At 42.7% G+C, this 25,888-nt stretch overlaps 1 protein-coding gene across 1 annotated transcript in view; it reads right to left on the reverse strand.

Moving 5' to 3' along the window:
- Window positions 1–11,518: 11,518 nt before the first annotated feature.
- The window catches only part of LOC308393807 (uncharacterized protein), an 810,936-nt gene continuing 796,566 nt past the window's right edge, over window positions 11,519–25,888 (reverse strand). The window contains exons 23-25 of the mRNA XM_080877817.1: window positions 18,494–18,670; window positions 12,600–12,773; window positions 11,519–11,924 (exon numbers count right to left, since the gene is read on the reverse strand). Coding sequence (XP_080733943.1) covers window positions 11,912–11,924; window positions 12,600–12,773; window positions 18,494–18,670 — 364 coding nt within the window. The 3' untranslated portion in view covers window positions 11,519–11,911. The remainder of the gene's footprint in view (window positions 11,925–12,599; window positions 12,774–18,493; window positions 18,671–25,888) is intronic.

Raw genomic sequence — 25,888 nt, forward strand, 5'->3', positions numbered from 1 at the left:
GCCGAGAGACTAACGTGAAGTCACGCAATGATCCAGCGTCAGAGAGAGCGCCACCGCATTCTCAAGTAGCTCCTCTGACAAGGCTTGATCAGCTGTGTGATGGTCTTCAAGTGTGGCCAACCACCTGGCAGGGCCACACCCACCAGGCCTGAAGGTGCCTGTAAACAGGTGCTCTCAGAAACTCCGGCATCCACACACACACACACAGATATACCTGCAAGCAGGGAGAACGAGGGACAGCACACCAAAAACACACATGTCCATAACTGCTGGGTCGTTTAGACTCCTGAGCTGTGCACGAGGGGTCGAACACCCACTGGAAGGCCGGGCACTGGTTTTCAACCGTAATATACCTGATGTGCTCAGGTAACCTGTAGCGCCATGAAACCACTGTCACACCAGGGCGCATAAGAAATGATGCTTTAAGAGACTGATGGGATCGGGCAGCAGGGAAAACATCCACAAAATGCTACTTTCAGTTTGACTCCCTAAGACTACCTAAACTAAGTAGAGTCATTACATGGTTGTTAAAAGCAAACTCTCATATAGTTTTTAATGTGCTTCTTTCATTACAATGACTAGATAAAGAATGTGGCCCTGTCTCTATTTAACACTGGCTACCCCAAAATGTTTCCAAACCTACAACCGTAACTTTCACTGAGAGATTTTTAGATACGGTTATTGAAGCTGTGGGGTTAATTTTTTAAGTAACATGAGAGAGAGGCAGCAGCATACTGTTAGATTATAATATTATTTTATGCCATGTTATACCCCTAACTAAAGATTGTGAATTATTATGTAGTTTTAGTTTGCATTATTCTCCTGAATTAGAAGAAGCTGACAACTATTGCATTAGTTAAACTGATTTGCATTAAAGTAGACTGCTGATTTATTGTGGATGAATGATATTGTTTTATGATGCATAATACTGCTGCAGAACGTCATCGCCTTATTTGTCTGATTAGAAGAGAACAGAGCATGCTGGAGTTTTCTGCCCCAACTCAGCAGGAGCAGATAAACGGGGAGCCAAGGTCGTAGCTTAGGCGCCGTGTGAGAGAAAAGCATGTGAATGTTTAGGCTTTTATGATAAGGTGGGAGAACCAGAGGCTATAAGAGTTTGATCAATGCTCCACCATTTTGAGATCTGAGGCTGTCTGCATCAGTGTCCATCTCCCACGCGTGTGATCATCATCGTTTGACTCAACCCGACCGGACCAGTGTTGTTATTGTGATTTTTCTCTTGTCTCCATCCCCAGTATTTTGAACCTTAACAGTACCGATTTAAAATCCTACATGTCTTTGTTCTCAGGTTATCACGTTCACAAACTTTGGTGTCCACGCTATTTGCCTGCCAGGCTGACAATGATTTAGATCACAGAAACATTTTTAAGCTGTTATTCCTGGTTTCACAGTGGAAAACTCCGGGTAACGTCCATTATCTTTGCTCCTGTATAAGACTTTCCTGAATGCTGAGGTTTGGTCTTCCACATGAAATTCAGTACTTTTGTTTCAGTTTCATTAATGATGCATTGATTTTGGACATCGATGTAATATATATGTGATACACGACAGTCTTTGAGTCCGTCCTTCTCATATATAATCCCACTGTTTTTGCACTTCAGATGATTCCAGTAATGACTGATTTAAAAAAGAAAAGTGAAATATTTCTAATGAACTCACCACGATTCTTATTTCAAACTTCATTAAGAGCTGCTGGATCAACAGGGGTGTCCTGGATTTGTTAGTAATATAATATAGTAATATATTATTATTAGTTTTAATTATTTAGTCAAAAATCAATTCCAGACTGCTCTGAGCAACATGCTGCAGCGAGAGTCCTGACAGGGACTAGAAACAGAACATTTATTGGCTCCCTGTTTTATCCAGAATAAAAGATTCTTTTTTCTTTTGTGTCCCGTTTGGATCTTTAGCCATCAGAATTGTTGTCTTAAGGCCAAGAAAGATGCCAAGCGGATTTATTTTACCAAGTGGGTCATCATGGCCTTGCCATATTGGTCCATTTGATTGACCTTTATTATAATTATGAATTTATTTTATTTTCAGTTGCTACAAACGGGACAGACATGACTGTGGGATAGGACAGGGAGAAAGAATGAAAGAAAGAGGGGGAGAGAAAGAAAACCAAAGGGGAGAAGAGACGGTGAGAAGGGGGGGAAGAGAGAAAAAAAACCAAAACTCCTGGGTCACCTGCATGGAGAAAAAAAAACAGAAGAGAAAGCAAACAACAAAGAGCAACATAATAAGAAAAAAAAAGCACCATCACAATAAACTAGCTAGCAGTAGATATCAATAGTTACTAAATAATAAACGATATTGTGCAGCACGCAAGATAGACAGCGCACAATGTGCTTTGAGGCAGCAGCCAAGAAAGCTGTAGTCCGCGTCTGTGAATACCCGTGTGTACACCTGTGTGCATACCTGCGTGGATCAGCATGCTTGTATTCCAAAGGTTTCTCCATGTAACGATCTGCTAGGGAGTGTGTGTGTGTGTGTGTGTGTGTGTGTGTGGGGGGGGGGGGGGGGGGGGGGGGGGGGGGCACAGCCCCGTCCTCCAGGGCATGAAGCAGGTATGAAGGAGATCAAAACTCGAGACATCCAGAGGCCCCCAGAACACAAGACACCAAGGAAGACCCACAGAGGGGCAGCCGCGCCACTGTCCCAGTAAGAGCTGAGGAGAGTCCCAGATGAGGGCTCATTCAGCAGCCGCAGAGCAGAAGCCAAGGGGAGTTGCAGTGACGCGCCCGTGAGCTCCGCCAGCAGCCAGCTGTGCCTGAGTGACCAAGCCCCAGGCCGAGAGGCCGGGGGCACCCCACCTCCGAAGTGCCCCAGGCTCCAGGCCCCGACAAGCGGCCGCCAAGGAGTGAGCCGGTGTGTACCCGGACGCCCACCCCCAGACACAAAGAACTACCAACACACCGACACCTGAGGGAGTCCGCCACCGGCAGGGGAAGTGGTGGTGGGGGGAGATAGGCCTCCAAACCTTGGAGGGCCTGAGATGTCCCCAGAGAGGTGGCGTCTGATACCCAACCTGACATATAGACACAGACATACAGGCACACACAGACACAAACATCCATTCCCACCCTCATGCTCTCATATGCACTTACTCCACACTCAACCGACGTGGAGACAGACATAAAGAGACGCTGTATACACGATCACACTCCCCAAGCGTACTCTACGAACTGGGTCTAGGTACCCTTGCCCCTGGAGGGGGGAACTGCACCCAGACCCAGGTAGTGTTACCCTTTTCCCTGCGGTGGGGAGAGGCAGACCGCCCCGACTCCGCAGCAGCAGGGAGGCCCCACACCCCAGACCGCAGCCAGACGGCCAACTCCTCCTAGCCCCCCCGCTCCAGCAGGCCGCAGAGGATGGGGGTGAGAGAAGACTCCAAACCTCCCTCCACCCGCTCATTGTAGTGTTGATGCATGTGTGTTCTAAGGTGTAATTAAAACCCAGGAGGGCATGGAGCTACCTGCCAGAGAGCAGCAGGTAAGCGCATAGTCCCTCCTGCTAGCCCTCAATGTCTACGTGTATTTAAAATTGAGAGGTGGGCAACGATGCCAGGGGTGAGGTGTACACCCTGATGGTAACTTGGACTCCGTGTATCGTGCCCACCCCCAAGATCCTATATGTATGTGCAATGAGGGTGTGAGTAATGTGAATGTCTAAGTTGTGGGATAAAATTGTCCATCTCCCACGCGTGTGATCATTAAAATCATCGTTTGACTTAACCCGGCCGGACCAGTGTTGTTATTGTGGTTTTTTTCTCTTGTCTCTTGTCTCCATCCCCATATTTTGAACCATAACAATACACACAGAGCATCAGTGATAGAAAGCTAGGCTAACATAGGGTAGCTACCTGTTCAAGGAGAAACATGTATAGGCCCATCTCAAGTGCCAGTGAACATCTAAATGATTCAGGGAAGACTTTGGAGAAAGTGCTGTGGGGAGATGAAACCAAATTCCAATTATGTGGCTTTAACTGACCTTTTGAAATAGGAGTGTGATGCAAAAAATAGCATCCCCGCAGTCAAGCAGAGAGATGGAAACATTATGATGTGGGCTACAGGACGACTTAGTCGGGGTTCCAAGCAGTCAGGAAATGTGACATCGTCAGACTGCAGGCCACGGATTGGCTCGTCAGTCGCGGCACTCAATGAGTCATGAGACGGTGTCTTTCACTAAAATCAAAACTGCAGTTTTTTAAAAACCCTGCAACAAGGCAAATAGCTGCACAACACCGTGGTTTCCAAGTGTGACAAAAAGCCACAGATACATCATTCACACATTCACACACTGGTGATGGCAGCTACATTGTAGCCACAGCTGCCCTGGGGCGCACTGACAGAACATTGCAGAACCTTCAGCACCTCGTATGAAAAATATTTGACTGTGTGCATGCTTTTAGCACTGTTTGGATTTGAGAAAATCTAAAATAAATCGAAATTTGCTTTTAGAAGTTGTTTTATAAAGTTCAGTGGTATATTATGCATACAATAGGACATCTATTTAGATTTACATCTTCCACAGAAAAAACTGCACATTACTGAAACTTAGTATACTGGACTTTGTTGTTGTCCCACACAGGTTCAATTTCGAGTGGTAGATGGCTCAGTGCTCAGTCAACCAAGATTTTATGATAGTGGGCACAATGAGATAGATAAGCTGCTTGTAAACAGTACTTTTATGCTCTCTTTTTCCATTTGGATAAGAAAGAAAGAACCAGGAAACAAAGGCAAACAAATAATCTGTGCCTTTATCCCAGATTCACATTATAGGAACAGCTGCTCAATGACCACTGTAGTCTTTGCTTACAGCACTTTTATCTAGATCTATGCAAAGTGATCCACTACACCTACTTTTACAGTTAAATCATTTTATGAGCACTGATGCCATTTTAATCTGAGTTTCTACTCAAATACAATCAGTAAAGAAAAACACAGTCTGTGACGTTTGTTTTGAAGGAAAAGGTATTCCCTGCAAATGTTTATCTGTGTGAGACTATTCAGAAAACAGTCATTTTGTTTTATAGGTGAGACACTTGGCCTCTTTTTTCCTTGTTCTACGTTTGTCTTTTGTCCGATTACTCTGGAACACAAGATGGAAAACTGATATTCTCATGTTAAAAATATAGAAAAAGGATTTTATCACCCATAAATGTTAACTTCTCATGCCTCTAAGCACAAGCAGGAGCAGAAGTGCCCTCTGAAGTTTGTGTGTGGAAGTGCAAAAGCTTACAGCACCTGGTTTTCCCAGGCGGTCTCCCATCCAAGTACTGACCAGGCCCGACCCTGCTTAGGTCACGATATCGGGCAAGCAGAGCTGAAGAGGAGGATGCAGGAGGCCTGTGTGTGTTCAGCAGCCTGCTGCATTGGAGTTTGCCTGGTAACAGATGACTCAAACAGCCCACACACCCGCTGGACGTGACCGCAAACATGCCCCCCTACACCTTTTACATAGCCCGGCTGCTCGAGTTCTTTTGCTGGTTTTTCCCGCGACCCCCCACCTTCTTCAAATCCAACAAAAGTGGTATCAAACGTTTATGCTACGTTTGTGCTGTAAAAATTTTTGTTTGTGCTGCTATCATTTTAAAGATATTCAAGAAAATTTCTAGAGGTCCCCAGAGGTCAACCAGCCCCCCCACATTAATTAAATCAAACAAAACTGGTGTCAATCAACTGTGCTACGCTTGTGCTGGTTTGTGCTGCTAAAATTCTCGTTTCTGCTGCTTCTGTTTTAAAGATATTAACGAAAATGTAAAGGTCAAAAGGTCTCTTCAGTATCCTTCCTGATGGCAGCAAACTGAAGACGCTGTTGAAGAGATGAGTGGAGTCACCTGTAATGAAGAGGACCTTTTGAATGAGGCAGGCACAGTAGATCTCCTGGGGAGGGAGGCAAGAGAGGACCCTGCAATCCTCTCCACTGCTCTCACTACCCGTTGTCATATTTTTCCTGCAGGACCCAGTGCAGGAGTCATACCACACAGTGATGCAGTTGGTGAGGATATTTTCAATGGTGCTCTTTAGAAGGTGCTCATAGTGGGGGTTGAATCTCTTGTCAGCAGAGTGAAGAGAATTGTTATGTGCATTATTATTCAGCCCCCTTTGGTCTGAGTGCAGTCAGTTGCCCATAGACATTGCCTGATGAGTGCTAATGACTAAATAGAGTGCACCTGTGTGTAATGTAATGTCAGTACAAATACAGCTGCTCTGTGACGGCCTCAGAGGTTGTCTCAGAGAATACTGGGAGCAGCAACACCATGAAGTCCAAAGAAACACTCTGATGGACGTGTGGACAGCAATGCTGCCTTGAACAGTACCGATGTTTCAGGGCTGGGTGACGTTGTTGGGTGGGACATCTACATCCTGACATATCAAGGTTACTTTACTTTTAGGTCAATTTGCTTTACAGAAAAATAATAGCATTTGTCATCAAGATATTTATATGACTGCACTTGCTCAGGTTTGTCCGGATTTCAAACTGTTCTAAAAGTCTTTTGATTCAAATCTGGGGCTGTGTTATTGAAAGCAGCAGAGAAATCGATGAACTGAAGTCCTTTACTCTCTACATGTTTGACAATCAGGTGAAGTAGAATCAAAAGCACGTCCTCCACTCCTCTATTGGGCTTATGTGCAATCTGCATTGAATCAAGCTGAAGTTCAGTGTCTTCCATAATCACATTTCTGATGATTTTTTCAAAGACTGAGGTGAGGGCAGCAGGCCTGAAGTCGTTTAGAACTTTTGGACGACTAGATTTAGGACCAGGAACCACAACAGCTTCTTTCCAAAGAGAGGGCATGAACGATTTATTCAGAATAACCTAAAATATGGGACTGAGTTGTCTGTGACGGTTCTCAGTCATCCAGGTCATTGTAGACTAAGGAGCTTGCAAAGAAAAGCGTCTGGACTTCTTTGAGTTGCTTGAAGACGTTTCACCTCTCATCTGAGAAGCTTCTTCAGTTCTAAGGGTCAGTTGGTGGGGAGTCCCAGATTTAAACCCAGTGGGAGTTTCCCCCCAAAGAGGGACAAAGGACCCCCTGATGATCCTCTACGTAATCACATGAGCCAAGGTGTGAAAGCGGGTGGGGGTCCTAATCAGCCAGGGTTTCGGGTGAGCTCATTGTGAAACCTGGCCCCACCCTATCATGTGATTTCCTGAGGTCAGATGGCCCAGGATGTGAGTGGGCGTTAAGGTGTCTGGGGAGGGAACTCAAAACTGGATTATAGATTATTTATATTATATATTGATATTATTTATCTGAATATTTATTTATCATAACTCTGTTTCTACACTCACTTTATATGAGTGCTTGTTGTTTCTTGTATATTTGCTGCTATGACAACTCAGTTTCCCTCCTGGATTAATAAAGTTTCTCTGATTCTGAAATACAGTGAGCCATTATATTTGTAGTTTCTAACTAACAATATAAAGGTTCAGCAACCGATAGTGCCACAGCACGTCCCACTGGCAGCTGAAGGAGCTTTTATACAAAGGACTTTGTAATTGAAGCTTTATTTATACAGGTCGGCTCATTGAGACTCAATGTCTCATTTACAAGAGAGACCTGTTCCAGACACACATATTAAAATTACAACAATAAGAGAAAAGTTTGTGTAATGTACTCAGTCACATTAAAAACGAGAACAAGTTCCCAGAGATGGTTTCACAAAAACATGTGTACGTCTTTTGAAGTCTGCAAGTGAAATCAACGGAGAGCCTTAAATCCTTCGGTTATGTTTTCCATGAAGACGGAGCAGAAAAGGAGAACGCCTTCTTCCCAAGCTCTGCATGAACTGATGGAACAGTGAATGTAATGATGTCCTGAGACTGCAGGCTGTGACTAAACTGTTTGCCTAACATGTACTCTGATGAATAGGAGGCAGTAACCCAGAAACAGATTGATAGATAAAATGATACTAATGGACCATCCTGTGTAAGACCAATGAGGACCAGTTAACCAGAGAACACAGAGTATAGTGGTGTTCTTCTGTTGTAGAGAAAGATTAAAAATATAAGACACTGGCTCAGCTATGATATTTGCAGCCAAGTGCAAGAAGGAAGGAGAACGATTGTGAGGACGAGTTTCTGGTGTTGGGGCTATTCAAAGCCTTACAAACCTCTTCTACTGTGACAGGTGTGAAGGAAAAGGTATCAGTAAGCAGGAACTACGAGCAGAGTTGTGTGCAAGAGGTTTACCATCAGATACTGTGCTGAACAAAGAGCAAGAAGCAACAAAGTGTTTGTTAAAGCAACATTTCAGTTTTGTGTGACACAGGAGTGGAGTCGATATTTAAGTGAGGAGGAAGCTCTGAGGAGTCACAGCTGGCAGAGACACTTTATAGTTTGCCAAAACCTCCTACGGTCGTTTGGACTGTCAGTCGTTAAAGTAAAAAATAGTTACATCTTGATGATGGAGGCAGTAATCCGATTACACAGCTAATGAAAACGTAGCCAATCAGCATCAGAGCCAGACTTCCTGCCCAGGCCTGGTTTCTCTCATGTAGGAGATCGGCCGGTACTGAACCAAACCAGGCCTGTCCCGACCTTTCACCCTGACCTGGCAAAAAGGGGCGTGTCTGTCCACAAAGTAGACACAACTCTCCTGTAAATGTTCCCAAACTGACATTGTCAGCCTGTTTAATACGACCCCAGTTCAAACTGATGCGGGCTCGGAGCGTGAGATTTTAGTGTTTCTCACAGCACCAACTATGCAGTGATCACTCAGGTCGTTGGCAAAAACTGCAGATGTGGAAAACTTACGCAGCATATTAGTTAAAAAAGGTCAATAAGAGCAGATTTATCTGGGTGTTTAGGATCAAGGCGTGTGAGGCTTTAAATCATTTGAGTCAGTTTTAAAAACTGACCTTAAAATCATCAGACACAGAAGAAAGCCAGTCCCAATGAAAATCATCCATCTGAAAGACGTCATTAAAATGCAGCTCAGATAAAAGTTGGACCAGAGACGGTGATGTGCTGGGGGAAGCAGGTGGAGGCTGATAGCAGCCAACAACAGTCTGATTTCCAAACAGATCAATAGTTAAGGCCAAGATTTCAAATGGCTGAGGTGCAGATGGAGAGAACAAGACTTGAGCAGCAAGACAGAGCTTCACATAAACTTCCAGACCTCCGCCTTTTCTGGGACAGTCTGAGTGCTAAATGTTAAATCCATCAGTTGCTACGTTTTTATCCAGTAAAGATTTGGAAAGTCTCAGAAACAACAACGATACCAGCACCGCTTGAACAGCCCAGATTCCAATCATATCCATGTTAGGAAGCACACGACGTGATGCACGTGTAACCCAGACAGTTTTTAACATCTGCTGGTGTTTCACATTCAGCCAGAGGCCCAGGGTTAGGTTGGATACCAGACAATAATAAAAGCATCGTTATTAGACTCTAGAGCTCGTTTATAGCTGACACCACATGTAGAGTTTAAGTTCACACAGAGACGATGACATTTTTCTACAACCAGCAAACAATAAACAAGAAATGTAACAAGAGTTTCAGAAGAAGCTGTTTTACAGAGAAATGATTCCCTGAAGACAAAATTATTATTATCATCTTTATTTCTCCAGGTGAAAATTTAATTGAGATTAAAAATGTTGTTTTCAAGAGAGACCTGGCATCATGGCAGCAAGAGTCAGAAATACATCATAATTCAAACAAATACAAAATAGGAGAAACATCCTACATAAACTTCATAAAGTTTCATTAACAGACTTTGAACAATGGACTTCAAACTTCCCCCCAAAACAACAGAAACACATTTGAAGATAATGAATGACATTTATCCCTCTAAAGAAGGACTTAGACTACGATTTAATATGAATGAGAACATGTTCATAAATGGATGCAACCAAAGATTTCATCAATCCCTGATTTAGAGACAACAGAACATTTGGTTTGATTTCACAAGATAAGAATGACGACTGAGTTGGAAGATTGTTTTACGTTTAGTCAAATCTTTCATACATAAAGTTGGATTACAAAATCATCCCCTAAATTTGTTGTTTTATTCAAGGAATTGAAATTATAGAGAAAATCTGTGAAATGACTTAAAGAAAACAAACCACAAAAACTCTATGATACTCTAAACCTCCTGGTTTAGGTCGGACACCTTTCTGATGATGAGTGCATCTAACATTTCCTCAGAAGTCAATGTGCCATATGATTGCATTAGCAATAAATTACACACTATATAGAACCACTTCATAGGATTATATTTGTGCGCAGATGTTTGCAGCTATCAGCGAATATTAATCAGCTATTTTGAAACAAAGAAAGGCTTTTTATCCATAACAGCAAATGAACTGTACAACAGAAAATACAAATGCTATTTATGGTCTCCTCACAACAATGATAAGAAAAATAAACTGGGCTAATATGTCATGTTTCTTAATACAGAGACACACATGTTAATGTGATCTCTGGTCTCCTCTGAGTGGGAGTTATTATAACTGACTGTAAAAAGTCAGCACAAGGAAAATAAACTCCACCTAAACTTGGTTTATATCTGACCCAGATAGACTGCAGGTCATAACTTCTTACCTGAAGTTCAGTTCACCTGACACTCGGACCGGCAGCCGCCTCGGGTCTCTGCTCCTCCTGCCTCCCCTTTCCCTCATCCACCTGCTGCCTCTGTGGAAGCTCCGCCATAGCCACCACCAAACAACTGACTTATTTTTACACATCGACCAGCATCCGGCCAATCCACCACCTTCCATCGTTTATACCGTTACAAAAAAATTAAAAAACATCATCGGCCCATTAAAAATGAAAAATCATCATCGGTATGCCCGATGGCCAGTCCAGCTATGGTCGTGCCATCAGTTAACCCTTCACGTGGCAGCTGTGACACGCGTGCCCAGGGTTGCCGACCCCTGCTCTAAAGCATCTGATTTGGATTCCTGAGCTCAAATATATTTTCCTTTGTGTTTGTTTTCTTCACATTTGTGGCTTTAACGTAGTGTTACATCCTGTTTGTTTGCTTCCATCTGTATACATGTCCAGATTCACTGTTATGTTTCTATTCTTACATTGCTGTGTGATCACTGTTCCCTCTGCTGACTGATGTGACCTTTTGTATCTCACACTGATACTTGTCATATTTGTATCTGCGCCTAAAAGATAAAAAGTTTTCCATGCTAAAACACAGCTCCACCTCCTGCAGTTCTCCCTCTGAACCACTAGATGTCTCTGTTATCTAAATGAAGACGTGCAGCACAGCAACCACAGCAGCGCTCAGATCACACGTGTCCTGTTATTATGTATAAAAGCATGAAACAGGTGAGACAGGTGGGATCAATATTAATGTTGTGGAAATATATGAAAAAGCAACAGAAGAGTGAAAACATTTCGTGTTTCTAGAAAGATCTTTCAGCTCACAGCTGCTCACAGACTGTATTTACAAGTGACAAACTGCAACTCTACAGTACATCTACAGTATATATCAAATATATTCTGTATTCAAATCTATTGAGTGATGTTTGAAAGTCTTTCCAGGTGAGTTTGATCCAGGAGGGTCTGAAGCCAGAGTCAGACAGAGACTGTGCAGAGACTGTAGAAGGACAGAGCAGCAGCAGAGCAGTCCAGATACACTGATGATCCTCTGTCAGATCCAGAGGGACACACAGGGATGATGCTGGACTCTACATTGTGTCTGACAGTGGAGCTGTTCTCAGAGCAGTTCACTCTGCAGCACTGACAGTCATCTGCACTTCTTCTCATTCCTCTGTCAGTCACTGCTGGATGAAGCTCTCCTCTCCACCTCCCAGTAACATGGCCCAGTCAGAGCGTCTCTACACACAAGCTGCTGCTGCTTCAACCTCTCTGGATCATCAGGACACAGCTCCTCCTCTCTCAGCACACACACCGTCCTGTTTACCATCATAGCCTCCACCTGCAGAGAGAAGAAGGAAGAGCAGAGGAGATAAACGAGTGTTTCCAGAGACTCTTCATCAGCTGTCAGTCAGTGATGCAGCACATCCAGTATAAAGAGCAGCAGGGACTTCAGTGCTGGGACTGTACTAGGACTCATTGTTGCTTCACTTTTTCTAATCTTTGGATTTTTATTGAAGTTGATGAAAATGTTTTTCCCTCCTAGTTTGAGTTTGGACTTTCATTCATTAGAAGAACCTTGGTGTGTCCACTCTGAGCTCTGTAGGAACCCCAACAACAAGCCCAACAATCCAGATGGACGGTTCCAGCTGTTAACTGGAGGAATTCCATCCAAACATCTGCTCTCACTAAATTCTTCCTCACCTACAGACTGTGTTCTTCACTGCTTTAAACTTGGAAATGAATGCAGTCATTGGTCTGCGTGCTGCTTTGTTCAGAGAGCTGATTGGCTGTTGACAGTGTTTGATCAGAGCGTGTCAGCTGTTACTATGGTGACCATAAAGGTCAGAAACAGGAAGTGTTTGTGTCCAATCCTGAAGCCTGTCACCATTCTCCTCTCACAGCTTCACTGAGAAGCTGCAGCTTTACAGGAAACACTGGATCTTTGTTTCATACTGACTGTGTTTAGTACAATACTGCTGACAGCACCACCCACTCACTCCATCACTCTACTGACCCCAGAGTCTCCAGTCTGTAGTCTGGACTCTGCTGAAGATCAGACAGCTGCTTCACATCTGGATCCTTCAGGTTGTTTCCGTACAGGTGCAGCTGTCTCAGATGGGAGGGGTTGGACTTCAGCGCTGCTGCCAGATAATCACAGCTGATCTTTGACAAACCACAGCTCATCAATCTGTATAAAGAATGAAAGATGTAAGTTTATTAGACAAAGTGTCATCATCTGTTCAGAGCTGAAGAAGGTTCAGAATGTAGAAGTTTAGAAAATAGAAACTCCAAACAGCTGAAGCCAACAGGAAGCAGCTTCAAACAGGAAACTGTGCAGAGTTTCAGACTATATGTCCTGATGCAGCCAGTTGGATTTTGGAGATTTGAATCTCTGTTCTGTGACTAAGTCCTTGAATCATTTCTTCCAGTTGGTCCAACAAGACAGACTAAGTGTTGGACATGTGTTGTGGCTCCATTAGGGGAGCTTCTAAATGTGATGTGATGGCCCCTCTGGGTCTGTCAGGTCACAGCACTGAAGAGAGCTCAAACTGGGCACACAGTTGTTCCAGTCTGGACCAAAGACTATATACTGGGACTGAGGGACTGCTTTGACTGCACCCACTGGGACTTTTTAAAGGCTCATGTTCTCACTGAGATCATCGATTTCTACTTACATTTCTTTCTGGGAAAAATGGGGATTACTTTGGAAACAGGAAGTATTTTCCCAATAAGCAGCCCTGGATTAGTAAATCACTCCAACATGTTCTCAGGCAGAAGAAGCTGTCTTGTTATGAGGGAGAGAAGAAAAAGATTGAGGCACAGAAACTTGTTGAAAGAGAGATAAAGCAGCTAAAATCAGGTGTAAAAGTAAAGCAGAGGATGAGCTGAATAAAGGACACTCAAGGCTGGCTTGGAAAGGAATGAAGTCCATGGTGGGGATGCAGAACAAGGAGCAAAGATGAATGTGATGCTGAATCAGCAGAAGACTTGGACTCATTTGATTCCAGCTTTGATATCATTGATTTCAATGAAGAGCTTTGTGATTGTAGCAAAGGGCTGGTAGCTCTGAGAGTCCCACTGATGAGGTGTTTGTGTGGAAATCTCTTAGTGGGACCAAAGAGAGAAAAAGCCCTGGTCCTGATGCTGTGGGAGGGAAATGATTGAAGTGTGCTGTGAGGAACTGACTGGGAGATTTTCACACATTTTCCAGTCCTCCTTGGAACAACAGGAAGTTCCCAGCATATGGAAACAAAGGTTAAGTGTCCTATGGCACTCAGTGATGATGGTGCTGTGGCCCCACCACCTCCACCTCTTTGTAAAGGAACTAACTGTAATCTGAAGCTTCAAATGGAACTAAGACTTCCTCCACTAGGTGGCAGTGTCTGATGAGAAAGTGTTAGTGGAGCTGGCCTGGAGTCAGAAACAGGAAGATGCAGGATTTGGGCTGAAATGGGGAAAAGTGGTTCGCACTAGTGCCTTAAAGCAAGAAGGTTGTAGGTTGAAGCTTGTTGGCCTTTCTGTGGAGGTTGGATGTTCTCCCACAGTCCAATGAAATGCTGCTTAGGTTCATTGGTGCTTCTAAATTGGCTGTAGGTGTGGATGTGAGAGAGTGCTTCTCTGTCTCTCTCTGTTGGCCCTGTGATGGACTGCTCACCTGTGCAGGTGGACCACGCCTCTTGCCCTATGACAGCTAGGGCACAGGCTGCAGCCCTGTGAGCCTAAGCTGAATAAACAGTTAGCAAAAATGATCCATAGATGGCCTGAAATCCCCCAGTTAGCAGTTTGGTAGATAGCTATGACATGCTAATCCCATCCAGCAGCTGTATTCTACCTGTAAGCTGATCCCTGCTGAGCCAAAGCACTTTTTCATATACAAATTACAACCTTTAATAGAAACCTATTGGTCAACATCTTATTAGCCTGCTGTTAGCTTCATTCCACAGAAAACTGAGAGAAACTAACAGAGTTGATAAAGAATAAAGAGAAATGTGCTGATTTAAAGCCTTTGAAGTGCTTCAGATGATCTCTGTCCACTTCTGTCCACTCATTCATTCATGTAAGCTTTCTAATGCAGCTTTGATCTTCACAGTCTGCTTCATGAAACTCATTCTAACCCTGAATGTCAGAGTGTTCCTCCTTCTCTTTCCCATCATTCATGCTGGCAGTGGAGGAGATTTGGATGTTGGACTGTGTTTTGGATGATGTGTGTATGTTTGTGTTGGACTGCTGTCTGTAAAGCAAACGCACATTTTGCTTTGGATTTCAGTGTCAGACAGACTTTAAGGTGGAATGAAGAGTTGGAGAGTTTCACAGTGAATTATCCAGTGGAGGATTTTTCTTCTTCTTTGAAGGTTTGAAATGTAAACATTGTTCTGCTGCAGTCAATGGACTAAACCAGAGAAGAAGAAAACAGACTTTACCATGAAGATCCTCAGTGTGGATCAGTATAATATCAGCCTGATGTCTGCAGTTTAGTGTCAGCACAACTTTCACATCATATTCATCTCAGCACAACTAAAACATGCTGACTGACCTCAGAGTTTCAAGTCCACATCCTGGACTCTCCAGGAAACCACACAGATGCTTCACTCCTGAATCCTGCAGCTTGTTGTTGGAGCTCAGGTCCAGCTGTCTCAGATGGGAGGGGTTGGACTTCAGTGCTGCTGCCAGATAATCACAGCTGATCTCTGACAAACCAGAGCCCCTCAATCTGTATAAAGAATGAAAGATGTAAGTTTATTAGACAAAGTGTGAGCTTGAAATCATTCAGTGTTTCATCATCTGTTCAGAGCTGAAGAAGGTTCAGAATGTAGAAGTTTAGAAAATGGAAACTCCAAACAGCTGACAGAGTTCATACGCCTTTGTCAGGGTCAAATTCAAGCAAGACCATGTGAAAATTAAAACACATCATCCTAGGTGAACTTAAACACCTTTGTTCCCCTTTTGTTAAGACATAGAAAAGTACACCACACAAAAATACTGCAAAAGGAAACGGTCGCCTTATATACATAGTGTATAAACTCAAAATGCACATTTCACTTCAAATTAAGATTAAGGCTTTGAACAGATCACATAGTTCAGTTCAACATATAAGACTTTAAGAATGCACAAGCATCTACTTAAAATCTATTTAATTTATCATCCATGATATTATTTTGTACAATTCCAATGTATTTTGTTCATCTCCCTTAAATAAACAGGCAGTCTTAAAGTATGAAATATTCATATACAAACACATATAAATGTGTGTACTGTCTCAGTGGCTGATAGTACCCCACAGGCCTCAGTGTGAGCTTGAAGACATTTATAATGTTTAAGTAGTTTAATGTGCAGGTGCTGACGATAAACACATTTTGAATGAAAGCCGGGGAACTTTGGTAGCACAGAAACAAGTGGCTATTCTTTGTGACTATATGGATCACTCACAATACCATTATTTCACACAAAGGCACCAAATTAATACTCAAAAAAGCTGCAGCAATACACACAAATATAAACAGTACTTGGTGACAACTTTGCTTTTAGCCTTTAACCCTTCTTGACTACTTTTGATGTGGCCTCTATATTTTACCTTTAAAAACAGTTTATCTTGCCAATCTGTTATTTTCTCATTTTGACCAACTGTATCAGCACAATTTATCTAAATTCAGACAAAATTTAAAATACAAGTAGAAAGTGATATTTTGACTGTAAAAACCACACACATGTTTAACGAATCATCTTCATAACTTGAAATGCAAATAGAGATTGTACATTTTTAAAAATATGCACACGTTTTGCAAACAACAAAGTTATATGGTACTATTTACCAAAAAATGCAGCCAAGGCTCAGACGTTTTTCATATAATCATTTCAAACTATTTACAGAACAATCAGGTGTCAAACAATAGTTTGTGTCACTCTAACACATATGAGAACAGCACAGGGATAAACCTGCAGGTCTGACAGCAGGTGTGTCACTCAGCGTTTACACTGCAATCTGCCTTTGTTGGCTTTAAGGCAGCAACTGTGACGATCACTAGTAGAACTGACACACAAAACAAAACAACAGCTACACACTAAATACACAAGACAACAAACTAACTTGAGACCAAACACGGTAAACGTCACAAATCTCTCACGTATCAAAACTCTCTCTCTCTTTCGCTCACTCGCTCTCTCTTGCCGGTCACTCCTAAAACTTCCCCCTTTTGCTAAACAACCAAATGTCATGTTTCCATATCATTTTTGATTGGTCGACATGGTACATTTTCCCACCTATAGGGCTTTGGAGCGTGATGTCACGGGAGATGGGCCATGCCCCCTTCCGCCATGACAGTAGGCCAGCCAAAGGATACCATTTCAGCTATGGATCGTACGTGTTGTGTTGTCGGTTGCAACGTTAGATCACACGATCGTGAAGGCAAGAAGCTGGATAACGGGCTCTCTTTTCATCGTTTTCCATCCTGGAGGCAACGTGAGGGATCCCATGTATCCGATATTAGTAAACAAAGACGTCAGGCTTGGATTGCAGCGGTGAGACGAGCGGATATCGAGTTCTCTGCAATCCCCAGCTTTTTGTTGGTTTGCTCACAGCATTTTCTTTCCGGTGAGTTCTAAATTAATTCATATCACTCTTGAAAGGCTTTTAGTGTTATTTTCAACGTGCTGCGGTCATAGATAATGAGATAAAACATGCTAATGTGTGATGCTGCAGAACCACATCATGTCGACTGAGTAGCTTATGATTTGGCATTATTGCAGGCAAACCAGCATATGAAATGGATGTAACAAATCCAGACTGGGCACCAACACTGCACATGGGGCATGACGACATACCTGTATCAGACTCGGACCGGCACTCAAGGCGTACGCAACGGAAGCGAAAAAGAGCACCCATCGGAGGTAAACAACCCCCCCCCCCCCCCTCTAAAAACATACTAAATTGCTATCACTGTACACTAATCCGCACATAACTTCCAGATGAATCACACACCTGTCATTGGAATATTGGTGTACATTTACCTTATGTCTAATTTTATCTTACAGGCTTTCGTTATGCAGCTGCAGAGTCTGAAGGTGTGCCCCGTGCAGAAGTGATTGATGAAGATCTGACAGAAGACCAACAGCAAAATCACAATGTCATGGAGGCAGTGGACAGCAGTTGTGTTGGACAAGTGGAGGTTGAGGTAGCAGCTGCAAATGTGGATATACTGAAGAAATGTAAACCTTTTAAAATGATGACAGATTACAAACTCTCAGCTGTGTCTGTAATCAAACCTCTGTAACTTTGCTTCACTTCAGCAGCATCAGCTCATGTTCACATGTTGATTCATGGTTTGCTTCAGTTTTTGATGGACTGCAGAATATTTTGAAGGTTATCTGCTATAAAAAGCCAGAACAGGAAAATCTGCTTCATGTGTTTCTGTTTGATCCTCAGTGACTTTGACACAAAGGCCTCTGCTGTGATGATCACACCTCTGATCAAGTCTCACAGTGTCAGCTTTGTTTTTATACATATGGATATGTGCTGATAAATGATCAGAGTTATAATATTTCCCACTGTCTGCTGTGTGCCGTGACCTTTGACCTGCTAAAGACAGTCAGCTGTGGATTATTCATTGTTGTGTCTGATACTTAGAACTGTGAGGAAGAACACTACACAGTTAATCAGGGTCCCCTCTCTCTGAATCAGGAAAGGTGGGCAGGCCGCGTGTGGGCCGCGGGCCATACGTTGAGTCTCACTGTTTGAAATGTGAACATTGTTCTGCTGCAGTCAATGGACTAAACCAGAGAAGAAGAAAACAGACTTTACCATGAAGATCCTCAGTGTGGATCAGTATAATATCAGCCTGATGTCTGCAGTTTAGTGTCAGCACAACTTTCACATCATATTCATCTCAGCACAACTAAAACATGCTGACTGACCCCAGAGTTTCAAGTCCACATCCTGGACTCTCCAGGAAACCACACAGATGCTTCACTCCTGAATCCTGCAGGTTGTTGTTGGAGCTCAGGTCCAGCTCTCTCAGATGGGAGGGGTTGGACTTCAGTGCTGCTGCCAGATAATCACAGCTGATCTCTGACAAACCACAGAGACTCAATCTGTATAAAGAATGAAAGATGTAAGTTTATTAGACAAAGTGTGAGCTTGAAATCATTCAGTGTTTCATCATCTGTTCAGAGCTGAAGAAGGTTCAGAATGTAGAAGTTTAGAAAATGGAAACTCCAAACAGCTGAAGCCAACAGGAAGCAGCTTCAAACAAACACAACAAGAGAAAAAACTCTGAATGTTTCACATTAAAGTCGTACATTTATCATAAAAACAGGACAAAGACTTGAAAAAGTCGTGTTTTTCCTTCCAGGAACCACAAGGCTTCACTTTTAAAGGTGAAGTGTGAAAGAAATGGACATATTTGAAGTCCAACACCTTTTTCCAGTCACATTATTAAAGCAGACAAACTACAAGCTCATTTTCATTCCAACAAGTCATCTTCTGACCTGGACTAACAACACTGGTCTCTATGTGCAGCTGGCTGTGAGACCAGTGCTCAGGGAGCGTCTACAAAGTGCAACACTGAAAGAACATCGCACACTAGCTTTGTCCCAAAACGTCGGCTGCATCCTTCAGAGGACCCGGTATTCGCGGTCTACGTGGGCCAGGTCCTTCAAAGACCGAAAAGGCTGGAAGTGCGAGGCTGTGAAATGGGACGGTCTAGCCTTCAGATTTGCGTCACCGCTGTGTTGGTGGAGTTTAATAAACTCGGCCGTCTGCTCCTTGCTATCTAAAATATAACAGGACACTGGCGTAAATTCTCGACCGTCTCACACTTCTGTTTAATCAGTTTCCTGTTTAACGTTTATTCAGCTGTGTGAAAATCCCGGAGGAACTTTGATCTCAGCCAAACCGATTTACTCCGGAACAAATAAAACACAGAAAAAAGGCAAACAATTACATTTTTAAGTTCTCCGAGTGACTTATATATCGTGTTTCACCTGAGTAGCGAAAGAGCAGGGGTCTGAAAACGATGAAGCCGGGCGTCCACTGCTCTCGCCGGCTGGAGTGACCATTGAACCCCCCGGCTTGCTAGCGAGCGGGTGGGTGGGTAACAGACGTCTCCGAAAACGTCGGCACACTTTTGCAAATATGTGATGTCTTGATAAACCAAGCAGATATTTGAAGTTTACACAGCTACTTTCTCGCCTGAAAATATGTTAAAAGTTTATTTTGTGACCCAGAAAGATTAATAAGAGTAATTTGAAAACTTAGTAGCTGCCGCCATTGTTGGCAGCTGAAATTTGGCTGGGATATGAATTCTGGGATATGGTGGGCCACGAAGGACACACCCGACGAATCCTTCAAATTCGGGGAAATGAAGGACGCATTTGTCGGGCACATTTGAAGGAGTCGACAAATACGGACAGCCTTCATCGCCTGGCTGTGACGTAATCGGCCTTCAAATGCAGCCTCTGGAGGATGCAGCCGACGTTTTGGGACACAGCTACTAATTTGCTTCCATCATCCAACCTGAAGAGGAAACAGAGACGCCTCCCCTTCAAAGTAAAAGCTGCTCCTTTTGGACACAGTATCAAAGAAAGTCTACAGTATAACATAGAAAAGACAGAACAAAGTTTTGGTTGTTTTTAAATTGTGCAGAAATGAAACTACACTAAGCTCAATTATGTGACAGACATTTCATCCCATGTCAGTTTGGCCTCATCCTGGGCCGGATTATCCAGCACACACTCTGACCACAGGTCCATGTTGAGCAGGATGAGCTGCTGGCTAATCTGGAGGCTGTAGCAGCAGCTCACAGTCACAGTGGGTTTCCACTCATGAAAAAGCTCTGGCTGCTTCATTTCTCATCTCATATCAGAGACTTTAATGCTTCACTGAAGCTGTACTGTGATGCTCCCATATTCCAGTGAGGCCTCCATAATGATTTCAGCTGTTCTGTACACACACTGTGTGCCCTGTATGGCTCAAAGTCTCTGCAGCCTGTTTTTATCTGCTATCATCAGATCTTCATCATCCTCATTCACATCCCTCACACACTCTACAGCCTCATCAGCACTGACTTCATCTTCACTGACTGATGGAGCACAACATGAACCTGTGGAGGCTGAAACACTGTCCTGTCAAACATCTCCCCGTCACCACTCCACTTCTGTCAGCCTTTAAATGAACCCTGCTCAAGTCTGTCACTTCTGTTTGGAGCCAAAAGAGGTTAAAGATTACGCCACTACATTCTTGTCTAGAAAATATTAAAGTGTATTTGGTGACACACAAAAAAGGGTAAAAGTATAGTTTGGGTCCACACATGTCCAAACCCTGGTGTGTAGGCCTACTTAGTATTGAGAAAAGCCCACTAAAAGAACGCCCACCAGACCAAAGCAATGGTGTTGACTTGATCAGCATTAACCCCGCCCCCTGACTTTGATGGGTGAAGCTGACAAATAAAATGTATTTATGAACAGCGATGCAGGGCCAGGAGTAGCAACGTGAATTAAATAAATACATCATTAAATAATTCATTAAATGTGTCAGTAAAATAATTAAAATAGAAAACAAACCAACAAAATATGTAATTAACTAATTTGAATTGTACATAAATACTTAATGAATTATTTTAAATGAAATTAACCAATAATTCATTGTGATTTTGTTTTGTGTTTTGATGAGCTAATAATCAGCTCTCTTTTTCTCATTGTTGTTCTAAGCCGCTTATCCAAAGGTAAGGCACTACCTGTTGAATTATTTCCAAAGTGTGCCAAATTGGACATTACAAATTAAAGTCTACTCACTGAAATTACTGGGGAATGTCTGCTTTGATTTTGATGAGAATCTCATGACAGTACTGAGGATTTAATGCAGTTGGACTGCTAAAAATGATTGAATGCGGTTGGACCGCTAAAGGATTTAATACGGTTGGACCGTGGAAAGCAGTTGGACTGCTGAGTGATTTTAGTATATTAGGGAATTTGGTTATTGTTTGGGGTGGAGCCCGTATTGGTTATAAGGTTGGACCTGCTTCAGTCTTACACTTTTTTGGCTGTTTTACTGTTGTTCCAAAGTATTATAAATTATTCAAGAACGTCAGTTGGACTGATAGGAAGCACAGTGCTCAGAGGTAACGCTTGCCAATGCCAAGGACGCTTAGGCATTGTCCTCGAAGAGGGATAGTCAGTTGGTCACTGTGGAGCTTGGGGCACTCCAGAATAACTAGGAGTTAGAGTCTCCTTACCGTTTGGAACGGTAGTCTGCGCTTTTTTGGCCAGCAGAAGTTGGACTTCGGGCGTGTAACTTTAACTTAAAACTTCGGGGTAAGCCTTGGCTGTGAAATGCCAAAAATAGAGCTTCAGGCAAAGTTTGGGTTGGTTGACGCTTTTAAATTGAGTTAGGGATTTTAGAGATGAGGCCAGAAACTGTTGGACAGATACTGGTTAATTGATCACAAAAAAGTTGGACTTTATCGGTTGGACCGTTAACTTAAATTTGTCGAAATTGTTTAGGCGCTAAAGCTGACAGATGTGACAGTGGTTGTAAATATAAGACGTCTTTGTAATATAAAATAAGAGATCTCTGTGTGAAAGGAGTCTGAGGCAGTGCTGGAGCTATTTTTAGACTGTGTGTGTGTGAGTGTGAAAATGCAAATTAGTCAGCAGTGAATTGTTTAAACCACAGTTGGTTTTACAAATACTGCTGCAAACATTGTTGAGTGTGTGTTTAAGACGCCATTTATGTTCATTAGAGGGCTATAAATAAAGTTTTGAGTTGCCGTAGTGGATGTATAGTAATTGACTGAGTTTTGATATATAAATATAGTGAGTGCACTGTATATATTTAAGACTAACATATTACTTTTAGGAGTAACCTCTCATCAGCAATAAATGCTGGTGTGTTTTATTTTTTCTATTCTATGTGTGTGCTGTGAGAATTAATAGAGGTTTCAATTGTTTTCTTTGACTTGCTCTTTCTGATTATGAAAGGCATGTCTGAAATACTCTTAGGAAAGCGTGTTGTGAGTATATTCCTCAACTCTTGTCACAGTTTAAGTGTGTGAATGCTGTGAGTAGCAGGCTTTGAGTGATTGGGTGTGATTTGTACAAAATAATAAATAATAATAACACTATGAAAGTTTTGATAGTAGAGTGAGTGCAGAAGTGGAAGTGTGAGAGAAAAGGCGGTGTGTGTGTGAGACGATCTGACAAACGCAAAGAATTTAGTATATTTAGAAGTGTGTGCGTGAAATAAGGGTGAATTGTTTTAGATCAAGACTTAGTAAAACAAGAGTTTTATTAGCCTGTAAAAAAAACAAAACAGGAGAGATAGAAACAGAAAATATGGTTCTGAGCAGCTGCAAGGTTGACAGGAAATGGTGTGTGTGACAGGAACTTTGCATGCCCATAAAAGGAACTGACTGTGACAAGTGAGCACACAGAGAGAGAAACATACGAGTTAAACTCCAGGCAGATGAAGCAAATGGAGGTTTTAAGAAAAGAAATGAAAAGGATATTAATTGTATGCTTTAGTGTGTCAATACAGGTGGACTTCTTTCAACCTAGAATCTTGAGTACAAAACCATTGATTAACAGAATTGGGAGGAAAACAGGCCAGATTTTGGCTTAAAATTTTACAGCTTGACCTCCCACTTGTCCCGATCCTGAGAAGAAGCTCATAGGACAGTTAATCTCCTGATGAAGACCGACAGAACATCGTGGACTTCAAGAATTAACAGCAGGCAAAAGACAGTGCAACTGAAACTACACTGACGATACCAGCAGCAGCATGGAAGAAAAGCACGTGATGGAAAATGCACGGTGAACTGCAGGCTGGTAAGAACAGTGTGACATAACTGTTTAAAGACACTGAATGGGATATTTTGCCAGGCTGGGATTTAATCTAAAAGGAAAATACTGAAAAGAGCAACGGAGAAGAAACAGAGAAGAAACAGACTGTGTTTGCTGGGGATCACAAGACAACAAAGGACACTAAGAGAAGGGCACAGGGGCCAGTGGGAAGGTGAAGCCCAGACGAGTTCGACTGCGAGAATAGAGGGTACAATTGGGTTGAAATTGAAGCCGGAACTCAGGATGGTTTAGGGATGTCCACGTCACAAACAAAGAGGTAAACAAAAAGAAGGTAAAATAAAGAGAGAAAATAACTGACAATTACATTAATGAATAGAAGACACACATATAGATATTACATAGATTTATTTTTAGGATAAAGGGGAGAGCTTATACATAGAAATGACTTTTTATACATATTGCAGGGAGTTGTGGCTCAATTCGTCTCTTGTGGGTCACGAGCCTTTGGCTAGCGCTATGATTAGCCAATCTACTGTGAGGATGATATGAGTTATTGAAGGATTGCACACGCTTACAGACATATAGAGTCCATAAACACACATGACAGTATTGATTCCAGGCAAAAGGCCTCAAATTAATTTAGCGTTTAACTGAACTTGAGCTGGCCCTGTAATAAGTGACAGAAAAGAGGAACTGAATAGGAGTTTCTTGCTTTAGAGAAGGACCAAAGGAAGGAAAGCATATATTTTGGTTAAGTCTGATAAACTAGAATGAGAAGGTATTGTTACATCAAAGGAGCAAGATGAAATAAAAAGGCTGTACCAAAAACAGGCTATAACATAGGAAATGTGAGTTTTAAAATGAAGTTAGTGTTAACACACAGGAGTTGTTTCAAGGCAGCGTTTAGCTGTGATAAAATGTATGCAGGAGTAATTGCTTATATGTTTAAACTTAATTGATTAAAGTGGTTGTTTTTTTTGGATCTTTTAGTAGAATAGGCGCTTATAATGATTTTCTTGTGAAAGGAGATTCTAGGTCAGAGTGGAGGCCTTGCAGCAGCGAGAGTTCTGTGTACAGGATGCTGATGATTAGATAAGGCAAGCGACAGGAAACGCATGCAGGGACGTGAAAGCAGCGTTTTAAGAGTTTTAAAATGATGAGTAACGTTGAAGAATATATATAAATACAAGTCAATAAGTCAAGAAGATAATTAGGATCAGGCTTTTGATTAAAGAGTCCCAAAGATGATAAGTTAGGGAGGTGCAGGAAAAGGTGTTTGGTTTGCTTTACACAAGATCTCGGCGACCACAGGGGGGTGAGGATGCTGGAGGCCCGAGGCATGATGGACCACAAGAGAGGGACGCAGAAAAAACCTAATCTTACGCATGGAGTGTTCTCGAGGGGGAGCTGGTGTTTATTACTGGGCCACTTAGATGACATGAGGTTGTCTGATTTGCTGAGCCAGAGGACGGCTAGAGAGGGTCAGAGCGGGAGTGGTGACCCCGATGTCCATGATGCCATGGATGGACATGGAAGCAGCTGAGTGGGCCGAGGAGTGACCCAACACAATGTATTGTGACCTCTGGTGTTCCAGAGGTCGAGAGAGGGAGTATTGAGATTGGAGAGATATTTTGCTGCTATTGTTAAAGGCTCATGTTCTCACTTAGATCATCGATTTCTACTTGCATTTCTTTCTGGGAAAAATGGGGATTACTTTGGAAACAGGAAGTATTTTCCCCAATAAGCAGCCCTGGATTAGTGAATCACTCCAACATGTTCTCAGGCAGAAGAAGCTGTCTTGTTATGAGGGAGAGAAGAAAAAGATTGAGGCACAGAAACTTGTTGAAAGAGAGATAAAGCAGCTAAAATCAGGTGTAAAAGTAAAGCAGAGGATGAGCTGAATAAAGGACACTCAAGGCTGGCTTGGAAAGGAATGAAGTCCATGGTGGGGATGCAGGACAAGGAGCAAAGATGAATGTGATGCTGAATCAGCAGAAGACTTGGACTCATTTGATTCCAGCTTTGATATCATTGATTTCAATGAAGAGCTTTGTGATTGTAGCAAAGGGCTGGTAGCTCTGAGAGTCCCACTGATGAGGTGTTTGTGTGGAAATCTCTTAGTGGGACCAAAGAGAGAAAAAGCCCTGGTCCTGATGCTGTGGGAGGGAAATGATTGAAGTGTGCTGTGAGGAACTGACTGGGAGGTTTTCACACATTTTCCAGTCCTCCTTGGAACAACAGGAAGTTCCCAGCATATGGAAACAAAGGTTAAGTGTCCTATGGCACTCAGTGATGATGGTGCTGTGGCCCCACCACCTCCACCTCTTTGTAAAGGAACTAACTGTCATCTGAAGCTTCAAGTGGAACTAAGACTTCCTCCACTAGGTGGCAGTGTCTGATGAGAAAGTGTTAGTGGAGCTGGCCTGGAGTCAGAAACAGGAAGATGCAGGATTTGGGCTGAAATGGGGAAAAGTGGTTCGCACTAGTGCCTTAAAGCAAGAAGGTTGTAGG

The sequence above is a fragment of the Rhamphochromis sp. 'chilingali' genome (assembly GCF_963969265.1).
Source record: "Rhamphochromis sp. 'chilingali' genome assembly, chromosome: 1".
Lineage (NCBI taxonomy): Eukaryota > Metazoa > Chordata > Actinopteri > Cichliformes > Cichlidae > Rhamphochromis > Rhamphochromis sp. 'chilingali'.